General features: G+C 37.5%; 1 protein-coding gene across 2 annotated transcripts; it reads right to left on the bottom strand.

Annotated features, from left to right (window-relative positions):
* Positions 1–3,181: 3,181 nt before the first annotated feature.
* On the bottom strand, positions 3,182–17,832 carry fcsk (fucose kinase). 2 transcript variants are annotated; one of them, XM_084398058.1, is made up of 23 exons: positions 17,565–17,832; positions 15,806–15,957; positions 13,855–13,905; positions 13,658–13,780; positions 13,451–13,523; positions 13,143–13,240; positions 12,974–13,054; positions 12,047–12,166; positions 11,803–11,974; positions 11,201–11,307; positions 11,015–11,116; positions 10,642–10,815; positions 10,415–10,488; positions 9,712–10,070; positions 9,420–9,636; positions 8,951–9,117; positions 7,938–8,165; positions 7,713–7,856; positions 6,876–6,995; positions 6,562–6,749; positions 6,348–6,447; positions 6,045–6,268; positions 3,182–5,798 (listed from the first exon to the last, which is right to left on the bottom strand). In XM_084398058.1, exons 1-23 carry the CDS (start codon positions 17,626–17,628, stop codon positions 5,691–5,693), a joined length of 3,246 nt encoding a protein of 1,081 aa, XP_084254184.1. In that variant the 5' UTR covers positions 17,629–17,832; the 3' UTR covers positions 3,182–5,690. The 2 variants fall into 2 exon arrangements, with proteins under 2 accessions (XP_084254184.1, XP_084254185.1); XM_084398059.1 differs by lacking the exons at positions 15,806–15,957; positions 17,565–17,832 and adding an exon at positions 15,658–15,735.
* Positions 17,833–18,989: the final 1,157 nt, after the last annotated feature.

Below are 18,989 nucleotides of genomic sequence, written 5' to 3'. Positions count from 1 at the left end.
TGGACATTGGCGGAACTATGTCAGGGTTGTAGGCAGGCTGAGAAGGAGCAGAATTATGCATTCTATTTCTTTTATTATCTTGCAACTTCTTCCTACACTCTTTCTCCCAATGTCCTAATTTTCCACAGTAGTGGCATGTACTTTATTTTTTAGTCCATCTATTGTCTTGTTTCGTTGGGTTAAACGTAGCTGCTGCTATTCTCACTTGGGTTTTAACATCAGCATCTCTTTCCCATGTAGCTAACCTGTAGGTTACTTCTGAGAGTTCCGTTAGCCCACGTAATTTCGAGGAATGGCAAGGCTGATCTGTACTCAGCTATAAGACCATCTGCCCAAATACGGATTAGAGCTCCTCTATCAACTAGTACACTTTCAGAATCCTCCACTATTCCACTGTACGTTGCAGCTGACTGACAAAATCTTTCAGTGTATTCACTTATAGTCTCTCCTTTCTTTTGTACACATCTAGTAACTTTCGACCAATCTATTTTGGGTCCTAAGAGATTCTTAAGGATTTTCAAAACACCTTCTCTCAAATCGCCTTTACTGGCATGTAGCAGTTCGGAAGTAACAGCAGACTCAATACTGTTAAATTCAGATTCAATTTGTGACATCAGCTGTGTAACTTCTGGCAACGACATGTCGTAAAGACGCATTTTACTTATGAATGCTCTTCTAAATTCAGAAAAATTTGTGCGTGCTGAGGGCAAACTCTGGGATAGTCTCTTGATATCTTTAGGGCCTAGTGCTATGGCAACAGTTTGTATTTGGACAACAGAAGAGTTGGGAGGAACACTTTCAGTTCCCTCAGTTCCCTGAGACCTCCTTCTAGCGCCACATACCTTTACTGAATCTACAGGCTCATCAGTTACTGACTGGATTTCTACATCTGTTTCAAAGAAAGCTTGTAAGTCAGGGTAAATGTTATCTGGCTGACTAACTTCTACATCAGTTTTTTCTATAGATTAGATTAGATTAGATTCAACTTTATTGTCATTACACAAGTACAGGTACAAGGCAACGAAATGCAGCTTGCATTATAGCTTTGTTGCAGCTCAATTTCTTAGTCAACGAAGATATTCTAGCACGGAGCTCATTTACCTGTTTCTCTAGCTCTGAGTTGCGCTTAGACTGTTCTGTAGCTTTTGCTAAAACAAATTCTCTGTGACGACAAATAATGCCCTTCATATTGTTTTTGTGGATGCTTGCTCCAAGCACCTTTTTACACTCATCTACTGACCAAGTTTTGTCTGGGTGTATTTCATATTTCTGAGTTAGTTCCTGTCTAACTTTTTCAGTGACTTTATTAGTTTATTAGTTCCATTTGTTCTCCTAAAAGTTTTTTAAATTCATTCTCTGACCATGAAGGAGTTGCAAGTCCACCTTTTTCAGTAGTGGCAATTAGTCTAGCACTTTCCCTTAACATTTTGTGAATTTCTTTACCACACAAACAAACACTAAAAACTTCCCTGATCAACAGAGGATACACTTGTTAACACAGCTTAACTATTGTTAACTCTCCAAATGACCAACACTTCACACTTAACTTCCCTGCCGACAAGAACAGAGGATCAACAGAAATAACTAGCACGTAAAGCTAATTCTTCTCTGCCTAAAGCAAAGGATACAACATATTAGCACTTGATGCTAAGTCTTCCCTAACTTTATAAAGGATAAAACCTTCTCTAGCAAGAGGATGAAACACTTCCCTGGCAAAGCAGAGGATAAACAATATTAACCTATAATGTTAATCTTCCCTGCCTGAAAACAGAGGGTAAACTTCATCTCTAAAAGACAACTTTAGAGGATAACTTAGTTAACAAAACTCTACAGCTGTTTGTTAACTTCTCGGATGGTTTTACATTGAAGTTGGTTGAAAGCCATGTGCGTGTCATCTATACGGAAAAGGGTGCTATATGCGTGGGCAGAAAACGCCGAAGGACGTGACAAAACGGCCTTATATGACGCCCTGAGATGAGAACGGGTTGGTTATATCAGTCAAATATAGGCTAACCCTCATGAATATAATCAACTAATTTCAGTGCAGAAATAACCTTTCAATCAATAAGTAGAGGCTTCAGTCACTTTTAGGCTTCAATCACTATTACCACGGACATAAGCTGATGTTTATTTGCAAGTCATGTCTGTTTGATCCACATAAAAGCAGCTGTAGTCGTAAAGGGACTGGGCGATACAGCTTTAACACGCTGCGCGCGCTCCCGCGGACGGCAATCAATTTTCGGCGGACCATCACTTTTCGGCACGACACCTGTCCACTCTTCCTGGAGCTTCAGAACAGCGAAAAACATGAGGCGTTTCCAAGTGCGTAGTTTTGGTTTGAACATTGGAAATGCAAAATGGTGTTTTGTGGTATCCATCATCCATGCGACGTTTACTGATAACATAAAGTACGCCTAGTAAACAATTACTCGTTTACATAGGATAGGTATTATAGCCTATGTATTTTATATAATTTAAGCACCTACAACCCTATTAGTTTGACAGAATTTTACTTAAAGTCCGTTACTTAAAATGTCCTATTCTGAAAATTTTAATTTCCTGTCATCTCTTGGAATATCTGAAGGCCAGGTTTTCCAAACATCTGTCATTAATAGAACACATTTTACACATGGGGAAAACCAGTTGTTAGTCAATAATTCAAGGTGGTCCAGATTTTAAAGCTCTTACTTGGCCTTATGTAAAAGTAACATAGTTCTTGTAATTGTTTAACAGCATTTGTTACAATAAGGTTATAATTACAGGTGAGACCATTGGTGGCTCCTCATTACCATAGATAGTAAAATAGCTCATTACCATGCTAAGGCCAATGTTAACCTTTTTCTTTTTCTTTTCTTTTTTTAATCGAATAGCCTGATTCTGAGATTAAAAAATTCGTAAAATAAGCTATTTATTTGATTCACTCGTAAAATAAGCTGTTTTTATAAAATAAAAAAATGTCCACTTGTTTACAGTTTGTGTGAGACACTTTTACTGCTTGCTTTTTGCATTTGTTATGAAAAATAGCATCACCACATAGCAGAAAAACCATAGCTACAACATGCCACAGTTCATCTTTAGTGAAAATATTTTCCCTTAACAGATAATCCTATTATTTGTTTATTTGTTTATTTATTTGGATCCCCATTAGCTTCCACAATGTGGTTGCTAGTCTTCCTGGGGCCCATAAAAGTGCTGAAACATGTGTACAGTTAAAATACACAAATATAACATACATAAATATAACATACATATAACATAATCACACATATACATTTATCCACATATACACATTCACGCACATACAGCATTTAAAATGTCAATACCTATAACAATCACAAATTAACTGGTGTAATACTATTAATTGTCATCTGTTTTAGAGTCTTCTTAAAATGACATAATTATGTTGGATATATGCCTTGTTCTTAAGTCCAATTTATTCTAAGCAGATGACGATCTAACTAAAACTGTTCTTGTCATACAATTGGACCTTGCAGATGGAACCACTAACACACCTGAGCTCACCTGACGCGTGACATGTCCGTGACAATACCCACTAAAAACCAATTTGTCTACAAAAGATTTTGGATTGTTTTTAAATAGAGCATTGTGCATATAACAGAGAAGACTTATATTAAGTTTATCCTCCACTTTTAGCCAACCCAAACAGGTATGCATTTTATCCACACTGGAGCGAAAAGAGCCACCAAGGGCTACTCTTGCGGGTCTGTTCTGAACAATTTGTAATTTTTTCAGATGTCCCTTTGCAGCACTGGACCAAATTACTGGGCAGTACCCCAGATGTGACAGAACTAAAGACTGGACAACCGTTTTCATAACTAAGGGTGGACAATATACTGAACATCTCCGGGAAAAAGCAATGCCTTTGGCCATTTTAGACACAATGTGGTCAATCTGATCAGCCCAAGAGAGCTGACTATCCAGCTTCACACCCAAGAGTTTAGTCTGACTCACCTGTTCTACCACAGATGTATCAATAATTAGATTTAAATTGCAAGGCTTGCCAAGCATACGTTTAGTACCAAAGACTATACATTTAGTTTTAGATCTATTGAGAGCTAATTTATTAAGGTTCACCCAATTTGTAATGGCATTAAGTTCATTCTGCAAGGTGCAACTTATGTCAGTTATTGTAGGTGATGCATAAAACATTGTAGCATCATCTGCATAAAGTACAACATCTGCTCTTGAAACAGCATGTGACAGGTCATTAACAAACACAGAAAACAACAATGGACCCAAACAGCTGCCCTGAGGAATACCACATGACAACTGTTTACAATCAGAAAAGCTCCCATTAAAAAATACCCGCTGACTTCTACCAGAGAGATAACTGCGTATCAAGGACACAGACTGATGTGAAAACCCATAGCACTTAAGCTTAGACAGTAAAATGTCATGGTCAATAATATCAAAAGCTGCTGTGAAATCCAGCAGCACAGCACCCACAAGCTTTTTGTCATCTATAAAAGTTAGCCACTGGTCTACCATTTGTACCAATGCAGTGTTAGTGGAGAGTCCTGGCTTATAAGCATGCTGTGAATTGGAGAGCAAATTATTTGATACAAAATACTGCATCATTTGATTAAAAAGTAACTTTTCAAATATTTTGCTCAATATAGGGAGAATGTTAATTGGTCTACAATTTGATTCGGTGAGACCTAATCTATCATCTTTCACTAAAGGTATAATTTTAGACTGCTTCCAAATTTCCGGAAACACCCCACTTAGCACAGATCTATTATAAATTCTACAACAAGTTATTAAATATAAATACAATTTATACCACAATAAATACAATAGAACGTGATCAATTCTAGTAAAGGTGGTCAAAAGTAGTTTAAAAAGCTTTCTAATTTATGTTTATGCTGCAGTGTGATGTTTTCTCCTCTTTTCATCAGTTTTTTTTTTTTTTTTTTTGCCTGTTTTAGATCACGTTTGACTTTCTCCATAGCATTATAAAGCATTATAAATTAGAATTAAAATTAAAATGTTATCATCAGCGTCGCGCGACGCGCGCAAATCGCCACTAATGCACAATTAAATAAACCGGGTTTCAGTCAAATTGCGCAGATTGGTCCGTTCAGTGCGTATGCGAACTTAGTGCCCCGGATAAAAGCTCAGAACGCGTAATGTATAATTAACTGTATAGCATAAATATAGTATATTAATATATATAATAAATGTAGTTTAAATATAGCGTACCATTTATGTATAATAAGCCCCTTCCGCGTGTCTATAGGTGTAAAGGTTATTTTCAAGGCAGCTAAGCTGTTTGCTGTTGTTTCAATTGATAGTAGCTTATTTTTTAAAGGTTACAACTCTTAACACCATCATAATGAAAAGACATCATGAAAAAGAACACTTCACAGCAGGAAGTGGGCAGAAATTATTTAATCTTCATCTGATAAAATGAATTTCAAAATTTGATTTTACTAAAAATAAAAAACTAGTAAAAGTTGCAAAGGTCTGAGAACACACAGCACAGTAGGTGCTGAATAAAAATAAAATAAAAATAATATATATATTTTATACATTTAGTACAGAGTAAACCTAAATGTCATTATGCATTTTTCAAATTTGATACATTAAAAAATCTTTTATTCATAATTCTATGAAAGAAATGTATTATTACATTAACAGAAATAATATCAGTTTAGTTGTGAAGGCACTCATATTTTTGTCGTCTGCTGTTGTTCAGGATGTTCAGAGCTCTTCTGAATGACTGAGATCCCGTCCATATCCAGCTCCACTGAATGAACACTGAAGGAACCAATGCCCTGTCAAAACAACAGCAGGACCAACACTATTTATAAAATACATTTTACTTTCACCATTTATGTTTTTCAGTTTTTACTAGGACACTAAAACACACAGGTCTTTCAGCAACCAGTTTAAATTGCATATATTGAATCATTCTGAGAGAAGAGCTTCTACATATATCGGTTTAGAAAGGGGTTAAAACAGCCATTCTGCTTCACATGTTCTCATTCTGTAGCGGCTGAACCAGTTTCTCTGACTCTCACCTGTATGTTTGAGAGAATCTCTGTCACTGGTTTCTTCTGCTGAGGTTCACGGGTGAGTAAGAACAGGAATCCTCCTCCTCCTGCTCCTGCCAGACTCTGTCCTAAACTCAGCGGCTGAAGAGCGTTCATCATGGATCTCACCGCCGCCGGCTCACAGCCTGGAGCCATCAGCTTCTTCTGCTGCCAGTATGTGTCCATACACTCCCCCAACCTGAGGAGAGATCCTGAGAGAAAGAGATCAAAGAGCCCATTCGAATCTGGCCTATGTGTGTGTGTGTTTGTGTGTGTGTGTCTCTCTCTCACCCTCTCTGCAGGCTTCAGCACACTCCTCTGCATTGGTCACCAGCTGCTCTGCGTTCTGTACGATGGAGGGTAAACGCGCATACCAGCTCCGCACCACGTCCTGCACACACACACACACACACACACACACACACACACACACACACACACAGTGATCCAGTGACACACAACACAGCGTTCATGAAGTCTGACCGTCACCTTTAGCCGCTCGTACCTGCAGCAGGTTCCGTGCTAAACGCGTCTTTCCAGTGTAAACCAGAAGAAGATGCTGCTGCAGGACAGACTGGAAGTGTTGAGGAAGAGAGAGCTGTTCTACTTCCACTCTCAGCGGTAACTGAGCTGCAGATCGAGCCAGCTTCACTCCTCCAAACAGCCCGCCAACCTGATCCTGCCATCCACCACCTAAAACAGCAGCAAATATAACAGCATCTGCCTGATCGAGCTTTACAGCTCAGTGAAACCCTATATTACTCTAAAAAGAAAGTGATGCATCCCGTTATAATAAAAGAATGAAAGCGTCTCTTGTACCGGTGGTGAGGATCTGCTCCAGGTAAAGAACATCATGAATGAGAGAGTTTGTGTCGAAGCTTCGTCCCGTACATCTGTAAACTGCTGCAAGAGCTGCACCTGCCAGAATACTGCTGGTGCCTACACACACACACACACACATATACACTTTAATTATAATTTAATTAAAATTAATTAATTGATTTCAATTTTGTGTGATCCAACATACAACATCTATTAAAACAAAAAATATTAAATACATAATAAAGTAAAATGGATATACAAATTGTTATATAAAATAAACATTTCAATAATTATTATTATTATAAAATAAATGTGATAAAATACAATATAGTGAAATTGATGATATACATTTGCTATACAAATTAATATATTTACAAAGTAATAATAAAATTGAATAAATATTAATACATATAATAAAGTGGAAGATTATACATTTATAATAAATTAATTCACATAATAAAAATTATTATTCCTATTATTATTATTATACAATAAAACTTAAATCTATGATTATACATTTGTTATACAAATCATTTATATATTTACGTAAATATTATATTATAAAATATAAAATAATATATCAATTATTATTTGTATTAGCATGTATAATCATAAATTTTATTTTATATTAATATTATTTTTGCTACTATGTTAATATATATAATTATTAATAATTTATCTATATGCAATTACACATTACTGTTATTGCTTCTGATCTTTCTTATGCACATTTTTCCCATTTGTACAAAAGATATTTTATGTGTTTATTCCAAAACAAGAATTACTGCACATTTAAACAGTGAAGAGATTCAATCAAAAGTAACTCCCACTCACCGAGACCAGAACCATGTGGCAGTGAAGACCAGCTGTGGATCTCCAGTCCGCCTCCCCAGCGCTGCAACAACTGCTCTTTCAGAGAGACAGGAGACGATAAACACACCAGCTCACTGCACACACACACGGCTTTCAGCAGGGCACCTACAATAAAATAAAACATTCTCAAGAACAGAAATGTTTTATATTGCACCTTACAGTATATGATGACACATGTTCTCTGACCTGGAGCGTGAGGTTGGCAATAGTCCTCCAGGTCAGTAAGATCCTCACAGAGTGTTTCTGTGGAGAAGCTGCAGGACGGTTCACCGCTGGCGCTGACCAACAGCAGATGAGGCTTTGGAACGCGTCGAACTCGAGCTCCAATCGGACGTTTTCCATCCACCTTGACGGCCACATTGACCACCAGTCCACCGTGTTCAAACGCAATAGGAGGAGTGTCACTCCAGCCTCCTGTGACGTATTCAAACACACACTTTCAGCAGTGTGAAAGACACTATGAAATCTGAATTGTTTTGAGTTAAAGCTGTGTTTTGATACGTTTATGACAGGAAGAATTTACTGAATTGCAATTCAAAGAAATTTAACACAGGTAATGCATTCTGGAAAATGATGTATTCTAGCACACAAAGTTAAATTATCAAATACAATGAAATAGATAAACTACATCTACAATACTTTTTTAAAAGTTTGGGGTTGGTAAGATTTTTTTTTATGTTTTTGAAAAGTCTCTTTTGCTCACCAAGGCTGCATTTATTTAATTAAAACTACAGTAAAAAAGTAATACTGTAAAATATGATCAATTAAAAAAAAAAAGTTTTATATTTTAATGCATTTTAAAATTGTATTTCTGTGATCAAAGCTTAATTTTTAGCATCATTACTCCAGTCATCAGTGTCACATGATCCTTCAGAAATCATTCTAATATGCTGATTTGCTTCTCAAAATACATTTCTTATTATTATCAGTTGAAAAGTAGTTGAGCTGCTTAATATTTTTCAAAACAAGTTCAAAACAACAGCAAATATTTGACATTAAAAAGTATATATTTTTTTCAAATAAACTGTACTGCCCCAAACTTTCGAACATTAGTGAATCTATTTATAGTTCTATCTATAGTTCAAAATTCAAAGTTTTTTTTAACTGTTTTTCCAAACTTCCCGTCACACAGCACCGTCAAACATAAACTCTGATCAGATTTCCTGCTGTACAGTTGAACTGAAGAATGCTGTTCTCACCTGACAGATCCAGTCGAGCGGGACACTCCACTTCCTGCCACTCGCCCATCGGCGGCATCTCTCCTCGACCAATGAACACAAACTGGCGCGCTGACATCACTGCCTTCCGCAGCAGTATCTGTCCCGCCCCCTCATAATGCCTGGCGGCTCGCACCAACAAATCTGGCCTTTAGAGAGCAATGACAAATCTGAAAGCATCTCACTTTAAAGGCCCTGAAATACTCATGGCAAAGTTCTATTTGTTCTTTGCTTAGGGGTAAAAAGAAGTCATGAAATATGGGACCAGCGATATAATGTTAGTAAACAGAGCGTTCAGATGAATATGTAAATATGTGCTGTGCGCTTTCCATTCATTAAAAAAATACACTTCGATTTTGCTCTAAGCACATCAGGGCCTTACATTTTTAATAAATTTTTTGTCAAATTTTTACACTTAAAAAACAAAACAAAAAAATCTATGAGTTCTGACCTGCTGAGCCAGTGTTTTCTTTGATTAGCCAGTTCTTGGACTCCAGCGGGTAAGTTTCCGTCCTCTAGGAGTTTAAAAGCAGGAGCCCATGATGGATTGGCCGCTGGTCCGCTGCGTAAACCGCCTTTACCCTCGCCCGCCAGACAGCCAAGAACATCTGCGATACAGGCCAGACAACGAGCCGCGACTCCCAGATCACCACTGCTGTTTGCAGCAACTGAGCAAAGAGACTCAATATTAGTGCCCTTAGAACTTAACAGATGTGAACCATTTCTCATCTTTTGCTCCTCACCCGAATCTAGCGCCTGTAGTAGCGCCTCCTGCTGGCCGGCCAGCGCTGCTGCTCTGAAGAATGGCAGTAGATTGAGATCCGTGTGGCCTTGCAGAGCGTCAACGGCTCTTCGTCGACCCACGCTGAAGAACAGCTCCTCTCTCCAGCGCAGCTCCGTCTGCTGGTCCGTCAGGATCACAATATCCCTGAGCGAGAGTCTCCAGGCTTCCTTCCAGCTGTCCCGCACACCAGCACCGCCCAGAAGCCAACAAACACCCTCCAGTCCAACGGGTCCTGAACGGGGCATGAACACTGGGAACAATCGGGCGTCCAGCAGACAGCATGACTCGGTCCTCTCAGGTCCCCAAAGGTCCAGAGGCCTTTAACACACACAAACACACACACACACACACAAACACACACACACACACATATTTTAGACACACTATATGATGCTGTGACCAGGGCCTAAAACTTTTTGCCAAAACTGCCAAAGGTGACGAAAAAATGTAGGAACCAGAATTCTTTTTTTTACTAGCCATAAAACTGTGCATTACAGATTAGGGGAAAAAATGTTAGTGTAATCTTTCCTGATAAAATTTTCTCCACAAATCATATCACAGGCCCTGGATAAGACAGTCTCAGTCGAAGCAAAACAAACAGAAAGATAGATCAAACCTTTAGTCTAAAGTCTGAGTGAGGTATGAGTGTAGAAGTTTCTTACTGTATTCCAGTCCGACTGTAAAACTCACTCCATTTTTGATTAAGGAATGAAGCCGTAACATCATCAGCATGAGCCTGTGTGTAATTACAATACCATATAATAAAGCACAAAACTAGCATAAATTATTTAAATTTGTTCTTCAGAACAAATACACAGAACTCACTCAATTGTAAGTGGCTTTGGATAAAAGCATCTGTTAAATGAACGGGTAAAAACTCTAAACTCACCTCTAAATGATCATGAGCTCCAAACGCTGTGTACACAGTTAACTTTAACTCTCCAAGCATCACTCGATGACCCTGAATGATGATGTCACTGGATAGAGGTAGACGTTGAATGCAGGATGATGAGGTCAAATCAAGCCCTGACAGCAGGCACCCAGAATGCACCTGGACTGGACCCTTTAATTGAAATTGAAACATTTTGATAATTGTATTATTACTCACAAGATTTACTTATTCAACATGAAACATTCATAAGAAATTTCGCTTCCATAATGTGGCATATTTCAAAGTGAAACAGGATTATCTGTAAGAAAAACAGTACGGTCAAGTTGGTTTTCATTTCCTTTTCTTTAAATATTTGACAAATCCTCCAGACCTGTAGGTGGCAGTGCTGCACTACAGCTCCTGCTGACACACGAACATCTCCTTCCAACACGCTATTAATCACCCTGCTGCCTTCTGACACACACTTCACTTCCTTTAAAACAGAAAGAGCAAAGCATTTATGATAACTGACTTTACTAATAAATATCTCAGAGATTACGTTCACAACATTTCCCACCTGAATATGAGACAGAATCATCGTCTCTGATCCAGATTCTGTCAGACGGACGACATGTTCTCGGCCCGACTGAGTCAAATAATCATAGCGGCCCTCTGGGATGTACACTGGCAATGAACAAAAGTTACATCAGAACAGCATGTGAATTTTCAGTATGCAAGGCCAAAATGTTAAGTATAAAGAGTAATATCGCACTGAGAACTGAATCCCACAATGCACTGCACCTAACCTTTTATTTCCTGTGTGTGATTAATCCACTGGAAGTAATAGCAGTGACTTTAAACATATCTTCTTGACTCATTATTTGACTGTATGTGAAACACATTTTAGAAAATTGGATTAAAATGCGAAATTCAGTTTTTATCTAAATGCGAACCATATTTACATTTGAGACAAAGGCACAATGAGGGTGCATGGTGAGTTGAATGTATGTAACGAGGTCACTTAAATGTATAAAAACATGTTTGAAACATTTGTCATTGCACTATGCACAGTATACACTATGCAATATGCAAGTATTCCATTCTCAACACATCCACGCAAACACACTCTGATGTTAAATTCTAATTTAGTGACATTAGAGCAGAAAAGAGCAAGAGTACACATAGAGATGTTGGCTCCTCTAAGCGTCCTCCACAGCACAGCGCGGCCGCTCCTCACTGCTGCCCCCTGAGGCCCGGAGGACGAGCTGCAGCCTGCTCTCTCTCCATTGATGAACTCATGCTCTGTCAGGTCAGAGCAAAGGCACACCAGAATATCCAGAAAGAGAGATATCTGCAAGAGAGCAAGAAAAGTGAGAGTGGGATCTGAGAATCTGAGAAAGAAAACCATGTAGTGTGCGATTACCTCAAGCGGTGGAGCTCCTGAATCCATGCCAAGATACGTACAGCCGTCCAGCGGTGACGTAACATGAGTCTGCAGGAGTTTCTCTGCAACAGCCCTCGAGAAAAACACCAGCCCAGACACCTGAACACCACACGGATACTTTTAGGAAGACTTTTTTAAATTATTTGTAGAATTTGTTTTTAATTTAGACAGTGACATATAGTTGACATATATACTGTATATATATATATATATATATATATATATATATATATAGTAGACAAATATGTGCATTTAAAGGGCATACATATTTTTTTATTCAGCAAGGACAGATCAAATTGACCAAAAGTAACAGTGAAGATATTTATAATGTTGCATATGATTTCAAATTAATGCTGTTCATTGAACTCTCTTTTCATTAAAGAATCTTGAAAAATGTATCACAGTTTCCACAAGATATAAAGCACAACTGTTTTCAGCATTGATAATAATAAGAAATGTTTCTTGAACAGCAAATCATCATATTAGAATGCTTTCTGAAGGATCATGTGACACTGAAGACTGGAGTAAAATTCAGCTTTGATCACAGGAATAAATTACATTTTAAAACATATTCAAATAGAAAACAGTTATTTTGAATTGTATTACAATTATTTCACAATGTTAAAATGTTGTACAGTATTTTGATAAAATAAATGCAGCCTTGGTAAGCATAAGAGACATATTTTAATAAATATAAAACTATTTTTACCAGTAAGCCGATCATAACCAATTTGTTTGTTTCATTTTTATATAAAAGTCTTAAAGGTACAGTACTAAAACTAGCCTGTTTAATTCTCATGATAAAAGAAAGGCTGGAAAACAGTCATGTAAAACAAAAGTATGACTATGAGCTGTGAGTCAAAATCATGTTTTAAGTGACAAATATAGACACCATCAAATTCATACCATGGGTACTTTCCCATCAGGTAGTGCGGCAAGGCTGATCTTCTCCTTTGAGCCCTTATAGATAATGTTACATACTCTGTTCTGTAAAAGCAATAATTAAAAATTTCTCAGATAATGAAACAAATGCAACAATTAAAAAACAAATGAACCCTAATTCTGAATAACGCACCTCTGCATCTGTGAGATATACGCCATGATTAAGAGCAAAACAAGCGTCACCTGGCAACGCCACAACCTGAACCCCAGAGAACCCGTCCCATGAAAACACTGTAAAGAAACGGGGTGAAGATATTGATCAAATTCAACAGTAAAAACTCCTTGCTGAAGTGTTTTTGAAGCTGTACACTGTTGATTTGTCTGTGTGTAAAAATATAAAAAGCTAATTGAGACTTTATATATCACAATCAGAAAAAATCGAATGCTTTTTGAGACATTTTGTTTGTGCATTAGATGTGTGATTGTATAATGTTAGCTCACGCTGTCGTGTTGGAATGTTCAGGATCATGTCAGTGCCGCACACCCAAACGCCCGGCGGAGATCCAGCGCAAATCTGGAACAGGATGTTTCACTAAATGTGCATTTGCATCTTAATACACTCACCTCATTGCATTACATATAGAGAGAGTGGTGTATGCATTCATGTACATCTGTGTGTGCATAACTGTGTGTTTTTTTTACGCTCACCTTTGTGGACAGACAATCCAGCAGCAGGTCTAAGCAGCAAACGGCTCCTTCGACAGCATCTGATCTCTGTACGGGCATCCAGCAGAAAGCCCTGCTGCAGCCGTCCCACGGGAAATCCCTGCCCTAAAAACACACACCTATTAGCACACATCTGAGAATCATCTTCTTCGAAAATGCTTTTTGTTTTTATTACAGACCGTGTGAAGGATGAGAATATGAGCTTCATCCAGAACATCTGCGTTCACCACCTAAACACAAACACACGTTTAAGGGTGTTGAAGTATGTTTAAAACTGTATTCTGATCATTTATCAGAACATTGAGATATTATAGAGCTGAATAAACAAACGAAATTCACAATTCATTCACTAGTCTAAAATACTGAAGAATGTACACTACCAATAATAAAAAATGTTTTAATGCTTTGAAAAAAGCACCTGCTCACCGAGGCTGCATTTATTTGATCAGAAATACAGTAAAACAAGTAAATATTGTGAAATGTTAGAACAATTTTAAATAATTATGTGTTTTTATTTTAATATATTCTAGAAAGTAATTTATTCCTGAGATCAAAGATGAATTTTCAGCATCATTACTCCAGTCTTCAGTGTCACATGATCCTTCAGAAATCATTCTAATATGTCAAGAAACATGTCTTATTAATATCAATGTTGAAAACAGTTGTGCTGCTTCATATTTTTGTGAAGACAATGAGACACTCCCATCAAAAATGTGGGGTAACTACATATATATTATGTTACAATAATAATAATAATAAAATAATAAAGAAATGTATTTGTATTCAGTAAGGATGCATTAAAATGATTAAAAGTGACAGTAAAAATATTAATAATGTTGTAAAAAAGATTTATATTTCAAAATAAATGCAGTTCATTGAACTTTCTATTTATCAAAGAATCCTGTAAAAAAAAATTATCATTGTTTCCACAAAAATGTTAAGCAGCAAAAACGTAATAATAACTAGATGTACCGCATGGCGGTACAAAATATGACCGCCGCTCAGGCCTGCACTGGCTTTCCACAAAAATAAATGACGTGGAGCAATTTGGCTGTATTGCGTGTTTATGTATATACCTAAAAAAAGTAGTAGTATGTGCATGTCTGTCTGTGTGTGTGTGTGTGTGTGTGTGTGTTTGTGTGTGCGCATGTGTGTTTGTGTGTGTGTGTCTGTGCATGTGGATTTGTATGTGTGTGTATGGGTGTGTGTCTGTGCGTGTGGATGTCAGTGTGTGTGCATGCTTGCAAATCACAAATGAGTGATTATGGGCTAGGTAGATGTGGGCCCTTAAGACCAACATACCATAAAAATTTCTTCATCCTCGGTTCCACGGTTCAAGTAGTTATTTAGGAAAAACTGCATTTTTTGGGTTTGGGGGGGCCCAGCGCGGGGGGGGGGGGGGGTGGCCCCCGGGGACCAAACGAAATTTTTCCATAAAAGTCTAGTGGGGCTACATGCCCACCAAATTTCATGTTCCCCGGTGTTTCGGTGTCCCTGGTATCGTTGACGAAAAATTCAGTAGATTGACGGAAAAAAAAAAAGAAAAAAAAACTTTGACAATCCCTATATGATCATAATATCATAATAATAATAATAATAATAATAATAATAATAATTTAGCACTAAATCATATTAGAATGATTACGGAAGGATCATGTGACACTGAAGACTGGAGTAATGATGCTGAAAATTCAGCTTTGATCTCAGGAATTATTTACATTTTAAAATATATTAAATTAGAAAAGTTATGTTGAATTGTAATAATATTTCATAAAATGCAGTCTTGGTGAGCAGAAGAGACTTCTTTCAAAAGCATTAAAAAAAATCTCTTGTGATTTGTGACTTGTGGCCAGTGGTGTCTACAGTATTGCTAATAACTTTTTTGAGGATCTTGTTGATCTTGACAAACTAATAATGATAAATCTATCTTATACGATCTAAAAGGGTCATATTTAAATCTTTAAGGATCTATTTCATCCCACTTGAATCCTTTAGGTTCTAGAAATTCCTTTGGCAATCCTGCAGGATTTCTCCCCGAACCTCCAGCCATCTGCACACACACACACACACACACACACACACAGAAAGAGAGAGAGAGAGAGAAAGAGAGAATCCATAAGTGAAGCTCACGCTGTATCCAGCTCTAGCACTCAGGTGTTCTGCAGTCACCAGCAGGGCGTTCAGTGTGGCCCCGCCGCTGCCCAGCCGGGCGTTTGGGTCAGGAACCGTCAGCAGCAGGGCATCAGCCGGAAGGACACCGCGCTTCTGACGCACCTCCAGCTCTGAAACACACACACACACACACCTCCATGAGATCCACCTGAACCTGGTGTGGAGATCTGTTAATGTGTGGTAGACCCACATACAACAAAGTACATGCGGTGATGGCATTAGATACCATGTTACTTACAGTACATCATTTGGCACCTAAATTCATGAACCCTTAGATTTATATAATACTTCACGATACTTCCGAGAATACAGTGGTATTACCATTGCAAATGCCTAAAGATAACATGGGCCATTTTCACAGACATTAATGACGCGTTTCCAGTTATCAACATCTCAAATCTAGTATGGTTTTTCATATATATATATATTTTATATACGTATAACGGTATACTTTTGCGTTTTATTACATTGGGAGTAAATGAAGTAAAAACGAAACAACACTGATAAGGGGGTGTTTCTATTACTACGGCTGAGGGAGTAGTGGCAAATTTCAGAAGAGTCTCTCTTCTGACTGCGTAATATAACGTGTCAAAATATTTTTCGCTCTTTTTGAAAGTCTTTTAAACTCCTTTTTTTTTTTTTTGCAATTGGAGCATATGGGAATACAAAAATGATATGCTGTCATGTCATCTCAACTATGAAGACTTCCGCCTTCTGAGAACCCCGGAAATGTGAAGAGGTTTCCCCAAAACAACCCAGAGTAATACCAGAGCCCGTCTACGGAGAGCCTGGCCACTCCCTATTAAGTCCTATTGTACCGAATTTCGGTTGTAGTTCCACCAGAGTTCCACTGGGGGCGATCGCCCATGAGTGCAGAATGAATGGGAGTCTATGGGGCTAGACGGCTAAATATGTCTCTTTCACCCGATTGCCGTTGAGAAATCTCAGATTTGATTGTAGGTTTTGCAAGTTCAACATGGGTTATAGGTCGAAAGTTGAATGAACGAGTACTTATGTCCTTTCGATTTCTTACAGGTTGAGTTGTTGTTGCCCATAACACGCTAGCATTCTGCTAATGAACGCTGATTGGTCAGTGAAGGACTGATTACGACCAGAGATACCGCTTGATGGCATCGTGGCATCCGAAGCGGGACCAGAAACAAACAAAACAAAAACTCTTCTAGCACGTGTGTTTACCTGTGTCAGCTGTGTTGTCGATTTTCTCGAGAGAAAAGAAAGTGCAGAGCGCGAAAGCACCAAAGTGACTGAAGGATTGCCGTAAAGCAGTATCTCTGGTCGTACAATGTGTATGCAACATTGACATTTTAAAAGACTTTTTAAAGCAAATAAGTGACTCTAAAAAATATAACACCCAGCAATGTGTAATTTCTTTGCATCTCCTTTCGAATACAACATTCAAATTACTAAACAAAAAATTATATCCTGAGAAAAGTGGATTTTGAGGGTATAGCGCCATAGACCTCCATTCATTCTGCACTCGTCCTTGTTAGCGCCCTCATATGGAACCAGAGTGGAACTGCAACCAGTTCAAAAGCCTGAAGTTTACTGAGAGAGGAACTTCTCCCCTTATTGGACATTCTCTGGTAATACCATAGTACTTTTTGTTATCGTCTACAAGTTTTTTCACATTATTACTTTAACGTAGATTAAGGCTTTTTAAAATAAATATGCAAAGACATACGATGTGTGAACTCACCTCTCTGGAAGGCATAAACACTGTCTTTATGTTGACACGTGAGCACAATAACTGTCCACTTCATCCTGACGTGAATTATTTCTCCTCATGTGAGTAACAACCAAGCGCGTGCAAAAACCAGAAGCGAACCGCGCTCGGGTCCGATTCATTCACTAACTCACTGGATTAGAACGTCAAAAGTCGTTCTACCACAACAAAACAGCGAATGCAGCACTTCCGGACTACAAAGATGCTTCTGGACTCCAATCTAATCGCACGCACGGTGCGCTGGGAAATGCAGTTTTACACTAAACAAAAGCGGTAGGTTAATAAAATGGATGATTATGGGGTAACACAACGAATAAAATCTATGAATAATTATAGGCCTAGATTAAATATCTTGTATTGCACAGGGAAATGCAATTAAAGGTTTTAGCTTGGAAACAGGAAATTGAATAGTTATAATAAATGATAAATCGTTGAAAGTATAACAATGACTTATTTTATGCTTGTTGGGAACCTAAAACTTAATAAATTGTAAGTATTTAAGTACATATTCATTGGATAAAGCTATTTTAGGAAGAAACGCGAACTAGCTGTTTCTGTATAAACCCAGTTTGTAGTTTGAAACCAGGAACTTCAGTAAAGAGTAGATTAAATTTCTTCCCTGAATCTTTTTCTTGAAAACTGCAGTTTGAAGGAAATCTAACTGAAATAATAATAATAAATTGGCTAGTTGGCTTTTGGTTATTAAAACTAAAATAAATTATTAAACAAAAAATAGAACTAAATCTAATCCCCCTCCCTTGGATAGCCATGATTTTAGAAAGAAACATGGAAATTGATGAAATACTGTAGGGTATATTACATTTCTTAACTGAATCGTATGTTTTACTGGGAATTGTGGTTTGAAATGAACAAAAACTAAAATAATGATGATGATGATGCTTACCTGAAATTAAATCTGCAAACTGTGCTTTGAATCGAACAAGTTCCTTTACTTTCCATATACTTCAGTTTACAAAATGAATTCTCTCAGAAACAGCCAGCAGGGTTTCTGCAGGTTCAATGTAAGACCATTTTTAACACCAAGTAAAGAAAATGCAAGTACTATATATTGAAAGGAACACAAGTTATAATAAGCAACACTTCAGAGTTTGAACAGATATTCATTACTTTCCCATTTATTTTACAAAAAAAAGTAGCTTGAATAACTCTGCTCCCAACCACTGGAATAAGACTTTTACTGTACCTTCTGATCACAACAAAGTACTGTTCTTCCTTAGTATTTTTGTCTTTTTTTTCAAGAACAAACGTCTAAAAATTCTTAAATCAAGATGCATTTTCGTGAGATGCAAAATGATAAAACATGATGTCAAAAAAATGTATCATCAAAATGAAGTGACATGATTAAAACAAGAACAAATATCTGCCAATGGGCTCAGA

Source organism: Rutilus rutilus, assembly GCF_951802725.1.
Source record: "Rutilus rutilus genome assembly, chromosome: 23".
NCBI classification, from domain to species: domain Eukaryota; kingdom Metazoa; phylum Chordata; class Actinopteri; order Cypriniformes; family Leuciscidae; genus Rutilus; species Rutilus rutilus.
This window is presented reverse-complemented; position numbering and strand designations above follow the sequence as displayed.